The sequence below is a fragment of the Miscanthus floridulus genome, unplaced genomic scaffold (genome assembly GCF_019320115.1).
Source record: "Miscanthus floridulus cultivar M001 unplaced genomic scaffold, ASM1932011v1 os_2496_2_3, whole genome shotgun sequence".
In the NCBI taxonomy this organism is placed as follows: Eukaryota; Viridiplantae; Streptophyta; class Magnoliopsida; order Poales; family Poaceae; genus Miscanthus; species Miscanthus floridulus.
This window is the reverse complement of record NW_027098342.1, coordinates 1-7,200: the sequence shown is the minus strand read 5'-3', so window position 1 is coordinate 7,200 and position 7,200 is coordinate 1. Positions and strand designations below refer to the sequence as shown.

Here is a 7,200-nt window from a genome sequence, read left to right as displayed (position 1 = left end):
GACCACTCCAGCAACAGAGCCGAACACTCCTAGAATAGTGCCGAACACTCCGGGAGGGGTGCCGAGCGGTCCTGCAGTGATGCTGACCACTCTAGAATGGGTGCCGAACGCTCCCGTAGCGGAGCCGAGAGGTCTTGCAGTGGTGCCGACCACTCCAAGACTAGTGTCGAGCATGACAGTCTGGTATGTGTGTACTTGGATTAGATGGGTAGAATTATATATGTAGCTTTCTACTATAACTTAGTAAAGAGAGCGAGTTCAGTTTTGCCATCTCCTCTGTAAAGCTTCGACCAACGTTGATGCTTGTGCTGTGTGTACGTTGTGTTCTCCCTCCCTTTTATCTCTGCTCATAGTGGAGCGAGAACGTCGGTGACCGATCGGCTCACCCGGTGACTGGTCAGCTCACCTGTGTGGGAGATCTCTGGACCAACAAAGGAGGCGGCGGCTGTAGCCGCGGAATTGTCGGCTCAGAGTACGCAGGAGGCCAGCTAGGCTCTGGCGGCGACGGAGTCGGTGAGTGCGACGGCGGTGGCGACGGCGTGGTGGCGACGACGATGGGGAGCGTGATGATGAGCTTCTCGCCCTCGAACCTTGCGCGGACGCCATCGGCGTTGCAGTTTTCGGGGAGGCGGAGGTCCTTCTTGAACCTGGCCCACCTGTCGCCCCTGGTGGGGCGCTCGCCGGTGGCGTGGAGCACGCCGTGGTTGTCCATCTGCACCCTCACCTGGTCCTTGCGGAACCCCGGCAGCGAGATCTCCACCACGTCCTGCTCCTCCCCGGCCAGCTTCCACTCCACCGCCGGCTCGAAGTCCTCGAACACCCGCGCCGCCGCCGCGCTCCGCCGCCGGTCCATGGCACCGGAGACCGACACCCACCAACACCAAAGCTGCTCGCTTTCGCAGCGAGCGAGCGTACACGGACAGCGAACCCTCGGCGTGTATTTATGGTATTGGGATTTGCAATGGCGTGGCGTACCGGCGTGCCATGACGACGACGCCGAATTGCTGCCATGTCGGAGCCATGGAAGGAATGCAAGGAAGGAAGGGTTGCTTGCATTGGTGAGGATGCGCAGCACAGCAGGAGGCGGCCGCAGCTGACATGGAGTGAGAGCTGTGGGTTGGGTCACCTCCGTCCTTGGGCCAAGGACATGGTTCCTTTCTTGCTGCCTGTGTGGTGGTGGCCTCCATGGCTCCCATTCCATCGAGCTGCTGCTGTAGTGGATGGAGTGCTAACTGAAGCATGAAGGCAAGACCAAACCACACGTGACTTGCATTGCGGGTCTATGTTAATTTCGTGGCTTGAAATCAAATTAAATTATGATGATTGATTGCTATAAACTGATTGACACAAGATGCTGTGCTGAATTGTTCGAGGAGGCATTGCAGTGCGATATGGTTTGGTTGTGAGTATTCTTTTCTCTTTTAATTAGGGGAAGTGAGTATTCTTTTCTGAACCTGAATGCTAGCATTTGAAGACAATATGGGCCTAAAGGCTCTAGGCCCGTACAAGATTTATATCACTCAATCGGCCCAACAAAGAGCCAGAGCAATAGTTGACCGGACTGGCGATTCACAGGCACTTGGGCCGGTGTTAGCCCACGACCCCACGCTGTACGGATACGTGTGTTTTTTATTTTTGAATTTTGCAATTTCCCTCTCAGCTTCTCAATTGAGAGAAACAAGTCGATTGGCTATGTGAAGTGAAAACATTTTAGAACATATCGGTTGAATGGCAGAAAACTAGGAGAACTGGGCCTTCTCTGTCTCCGTTTCCCTATCATCCGCAACCTAATAAAACTGAAAAGATAGGTATGAAAGTTCCATCAGCGTAATAAATATCCTTAATATACATGATAGACTTGGAGGTCGTGTTATTTATTTAGAGTTTAAAGGACGATGTCCTTGTCCATTTGCATTGTAGTAGACATGGGTTTAGGGAGTCGACATCCCAAATCAATGAGCACCTAGGGTGTAGAATATGGCAACATATCAGGTGCAAACCAACTATTCTGTGCAAACTTAGAAACTACAAATCAGGATCATTAGAAGCCGATCCAATGGATGGGGTGAGGGAGCTTAAGCGCAAAAAAAAAGGCCGGCGGGTAGGGGGCTTAAGTGCAAAAAAATCCCACCTCTCACTCCATCCATTGGATCAGCATCTAGTGGTCCTAATTGGTAGTTTCCAAGTTTGCACAGGTTAGTTGGTTTGCACATGATACGTTGTCGTAGAATATAGCATTCAAAGTTCTATAACATATTTTGCTGAAAATAAAAATAAAGATAGGGTGCCGAGCATCGAGGGCTAACCTCCAACATATACAATAGATTACTACCTCCATTTTCTTCCCCATTTTCTCTTATTAGGCGTGACGAGTGCAATTCCAAGAATGAAGTAGAATATATATTAAAAACTACGGAACGCTGCACTTCTATGGGCATAAGAATGACACATCCATTAGGTTGATTTGTTCCCTTCTCTTTTGCATGCACCATGTAGCTATGCATGTGGTTGCGGCTTTGAATTTGGAGCCAATGAGTATATGCGATCGGACTCCACAAATTACTCTACCACGCCTAACAAATGAATAATTATACTCCTCAAATTACTTACCATGCCTAACAAAAAAAAATATGTGAAACCCGATGGCGACTAACAAAAAATGGAGGGAGTAGTAATGATTTTATTTTTTTTTGGTAGGGGAGGGGGACATATGATCCCCTTTGAAGGTACATCACAGCTCACCTATCTTAAGACATGATTGTTTTTATGCCGAGTGAAGCTCCATTCATATCAAAGATCTAGGACCCTACCCAGTCTGAAGCCTAGAGAAAACATTTTAGAACATACTCTGCTAGTTCCGCCCATTGCCTATAGCAAGTATTTGGACAAAACTTTGGATGATCTTACTAAACTTAAACACTTCTTGTACACTTGTTTTGTGTTAAATGTCTTATCTATGAGATTTAGATTGTGAAGGTCATTTAAGGTTGGAACTAGGAATCATCCATAAGGGACCCAAATGCTAATATTCAAATAATAGAGGTGTGAAATAAAAATTAATTTAAGATTAACATTTGTTGTCTGAGTCATGTTGATAGAAACCTTTGCATACTTTGCGATTCAACATCATTAGATAAACCGTCGTTATTAAGGTTTTCTTGCTACGAGGAAGGGTGGATCGCTCTGATAAATGCTCTTGGATCATCGAAGGCTGGCCAAACAATGGTGCAAATTCTTTGGTTGGCTACTCCTCTAAAATTGGTTGTAGACCGCGAAAAGATTATATGTACAAGACTGATTGAGCCATAGGTTTGCCTACACCGTCGCACCAATCTAGAGAATGCCATCCACATTTTCATTCATTGTCGCGCTACTCCATCTATGTTCCACAATTAGTAGGGGTTTGCATCTAGCTATGTAGATTCTTACATATATCTAGGACTCAAAACATTGATACATCATACAGTAGATTTTAGTAACCTCAAACAAATTTCAAGAAGCACAGTAACATAAGAAGATCATTTTCTATGCAAGTTTTGTGTTGAGGGGAAAACAACCTAATGTTTCGGTGGCACATGTTTGAGACAATGGTAAAGTAATCAACATAATACAATCGTTTTAAAAGGATTTGAATTTGAATTGTTCATATTCTCAGCCAGAGAATATCAACGGGATTTGTAACATGGTATGGAGTTCAAGCCTTGATTTAGCAATCTCCATTGGTTTCATATAGTTTGAATGAAAATAACATTGAAACTAGAAACGACCCGGCTCCGCAAATGCCCGCGCACGCGCGGACGCCTCCACCAGTCCACCGCGGCCGTAGCCTGTATAGCTGCGCATGCGCCGCCGCCAGCACCTTGCCCTCGCCGCCGCCGCCAAATCCCACGCCGCGCTCCTCAAGTCCGGCGCCTCCTCCCCCACGCCCTGGAACCAGCTCCTCACCGCGTACTCCGGCTCCGGCTCCGGCCTCGCCGCCGCGCGCCGGGTGTTCGACGAGACCCCCCGCCCCGACGCGGCCTCCTGGAACTCCCTCCTCGCCGCGCACGTCGCCGCCGGCGCGCACCGGGACGCATGGCGCCTGCTCCGGGCCATGCACGCGCGGGGGCTCGCCGCCAGCACCTTCGCCCTCGGCTCCGCCCTCCGCTCCGCGGCCGCCGCGCGACGCCCGGAGCTCGGCGCCCAGCTGCAGTCGTTCGCCGTCAGGTGCGGCCTCGCTGACAACGTCTTCTCTGCTAGCGCATTGCTAGATGTGTACGTGAAATGTGGCCGATTGAGCGATGCTCGCCGAGTGTTCGATGGAATGCCAGTACGGAATACCGTTTCTTGGAACGCGCTCATTGCTGGATACGCGGACTCTCAGAAGCCGGCAGAAGCAATGGATCTGTTTCTCGAGATGCAGAGGGTGGGGTTGGTCCCAGATGATGGGACATTTGCTACGTTGCTAGCTACAATTGAGGGCCCGCACTGGTTTTCCTTGATGCAGCAGCTGCATGGAAAGATTGTGAAGTATGGTTCAGCATTGGGGTTGGTAGTGCTAAACGCAGCAATCACTGCTTACTCGCAGTGTGGCGCACTTGCAGACTCTAGAAAGATCTTTGATGGAATTGAGAGTAGGGATTTGATATCATGGAATTCTATACTTGGGGCCTATGCTTACCATGGGATGGACAGTGAGGCAATGAGATTCTTCGTCAGGATGATGCGGGAGAGTGGAATCCAGCCTGACATGTATAGCTTTACAAGTGTCGTAAGTGTTTGTTCTGAGCATGGCTGTGATGATAGGCAAGGGAGATCAATTCATAGTTTGGTGATCAAGATTGGGTTGGAAGGAGTCACACATGTTTGCAATGCTATGGTCGCCATGTACACTAGGTTCACTGAGTACTGCATGATGGAAGATGCATATAAGTGCTTTAATTCTCTGGTTTTTAAGGATGCAGTCTCCTGGAACTCTATGTTAACTGGGTATTCACATCATGGTTTGAGTTCTGACGCTTTGAGATTCTTCAGATGCATGCGAGCAGAGAATATTAGGACAGATGAGTTTGCGCTCTCTGCTGCTCTGAGGTCTTGCTCAGACCGTTGCTGTACTTCAGCTAGGTAGACAAGTACACAGTTTAGTCATCCAATCTGGTTTTGCTTCCAATGACTTTGTTTCAAGCTCGCTGATCTTCATGTATTCTAAGTGCGGAATGCTTGGTGATGCAAGAAAGTCTTTTGAAGAGGCAGATAAGGGTAGCTCGGTGCCCTGGAACTCGATGATGTTTGGTTATGCACAACATGGGCAGGCACAGACTGTGACCGACCTCTTCAATGAGATGCTGGACCTTGAGGTTCCTTTGGATCATGTTACCTTTGTTGCCCTGATTACCGCCTACAGCCATGGTGGTCTTGTAGATGAAGGGTCGGAAATTCTCAATACAATGGAAACTAGGTACAAAATTCCTCTGCGAATGGAGCACTATGCATGTGGAGTTGATCTATATGGGAGGGCTGGGCAGCTTGACAAAGCAAAAGAGCTTATTGAGTCTATGCCATTTCAGCCAGATGCCATGGTGTGGATGACCCTTTTAGGTGCTTGCAGAATCCATGGGAATATGGAACTAGCAAGCGATGTGGCAAGCCATTTGTTTGTGGCAGAACCTCGGCAGCACTCCACCTATGTTCTTCTCTCCAGCATGTATTCTGGTCTTGGTATGTGGAGTGATAGAGCAACAGTGCAGAAGGTAATGAAGAACAGGGGATTAAGCAAAGTTCCTGGATGGAGCTGGATTGAGGTGAAAAATGAGGTGCATTCTTTTAATGCAGATGATAGGTCACACCCAAGGATGGATGAAATCTTTGATATGTTAAGAATGCTGCTTCAGGTTGCACAGAGGCTTTGCTCTTCTGGAGATGAAGAGATTCTCGTGACAATATCCAGTGATACATGAGCTGCAACCTTTCGTTTTGTACATTTCTTTCTTAGCCATAGAGCTAGTGTTATCCATTGTTTCTCTATGCATTGCTTAGCAAAGATATGGCAATTATATAGTCTCTTAAAGTTAATGCAGTAACATTTATTTGATTCAACTTTTGTGCTTCTGATTTTCACCTAGCAGATCCAAATAGCTGTAAGAGCTTAAATTTACAGTTTTTAGGAAACTTTCAAGTTGTACACCTTCTAGTGATGTGGCTTGGCTATCATGGTGAAGCCCTATGCAATTTACTCCCTCTATATATTTATGAGGAGAATAGTAGTAGTCTTCATTTCTTTTTCTGAGTTCTTATTCATAATTAAACTTTTTCACATACTGCTTGCTCCTTGTCCCAGGCAAAGGGTACATATAGAGATTGGCATGAGCATCTTCAATGTGTTTGTCAGATGGCTCAAGTGTTCTGCCATCACAAAAAGGTTCTAAAGACATGAGAGAGCGTGCAGTTTGGTCTATAAAATGCCAATAATTCAAATTGTTTTCTTATGTATGAACATGTCTGGAATGTCATGAAACTTGCATTCTTTTACTGAGGGGTCGGTGAAAGTCAACACCCATATAACTCCAACTCCAGCCTGAGTACAATCTTCTGGAGTGATGCTGGAAATGTGGAGAGAAAAAAAGAGAGTTGTTGTAGAGAAACACAAGCACAAAGAAACACAATGTTCTTACTAAAGTCAGGTTTGTAGAATTGGCATGCCCAAAACTTGTAATGAAATACAAAATCAGAAGAAAAAAAAAGAGCATGTTTTTGTGGTGCCACTGTCTACCTTGGGGCAGCATCTGGCTAGTCCCTGGTAGCGTCTGTGCCAAGTGAGCACGGAAATCCCTTGGCAACATGAATGCTTTTCGTGCATGGTCACTTGTCATCGACGTGCAGCTGCTCTGCATTTTCAGACCCAATGATGAAGACTAATATAGTTGAAGGTTGTTCTCGGTACTGAATGATACACATATGCGCTTGGTGAGAAAGAAGTGCATTCACTAGTGTTACTGTCCAGTTCTGTTATTCAGCCAGTGTTTAGTCACAAATGAGAGATCGTCTGCCTAGAGCTGTGGTTCTGCATTGGAACTGTACCGCTAATAAATTTTCTGAAAGCATGTCGGATAATGATACGATCATGTGGGTATATGACACAGTGAGGGCAGGAAATATCTATGCACACATTTCGATTGTGAGGCCAACACCAAAATGGTCACAGGAGGATAACATTGGAAGCAA

The 7,200-nt window shown here is 46.8% G+C and overlaps 2 protein-coding genes across 2 annotated transcripts; one reads left to right on the top strand and one right to left on the bottom strand.

The window, feature by feature from the left end:
- Positions 1–329: 329 nt before the first annotated feature.
- LOC136535076 (inactive protein RESTRICTED TEV MOVEMENT 2-like) lies at positions 330–853 on the bottom strand. The gene has a single exon (XM_066527412.1). It carries the CDS (start codon positions 851–853, stop codon positions 398–400), a length of 456 nt encoding a protein of 151 aa, XP_066383509.1. The 3' UTR covers positions 330–397.
- Positions 854–3,780: 2,927 nt separating this feature from the next.
- Positions 3,781–6,172, top strand: LOC136535084 (putative pentatricopeptide repeat-containing protein At3g25970). The gene is given in 2 exon segments (XM_066527418.1): positions 3,781–5,083; positions 5,085–6,172. Coding segments are annotated over 2 exon segments (2,094 nt in total). The 5' UTR covers positions 3,781–3,841; the 3' UTR covers positions 5,937–6,172.
- Positions 6,173–7,200: the final 1,028 nt, after the last annotated feature.

Bases quoted from the DNA above. Each gene is read 5' to 3' on its own strand.
- LOC136535076 (XM_066527412.1), bottom strand. From the start codon at position 853: ATGGACCGGCGGCGGAGCGCGGCGGCGGCGCGGGTGTTCGAGGACTTC.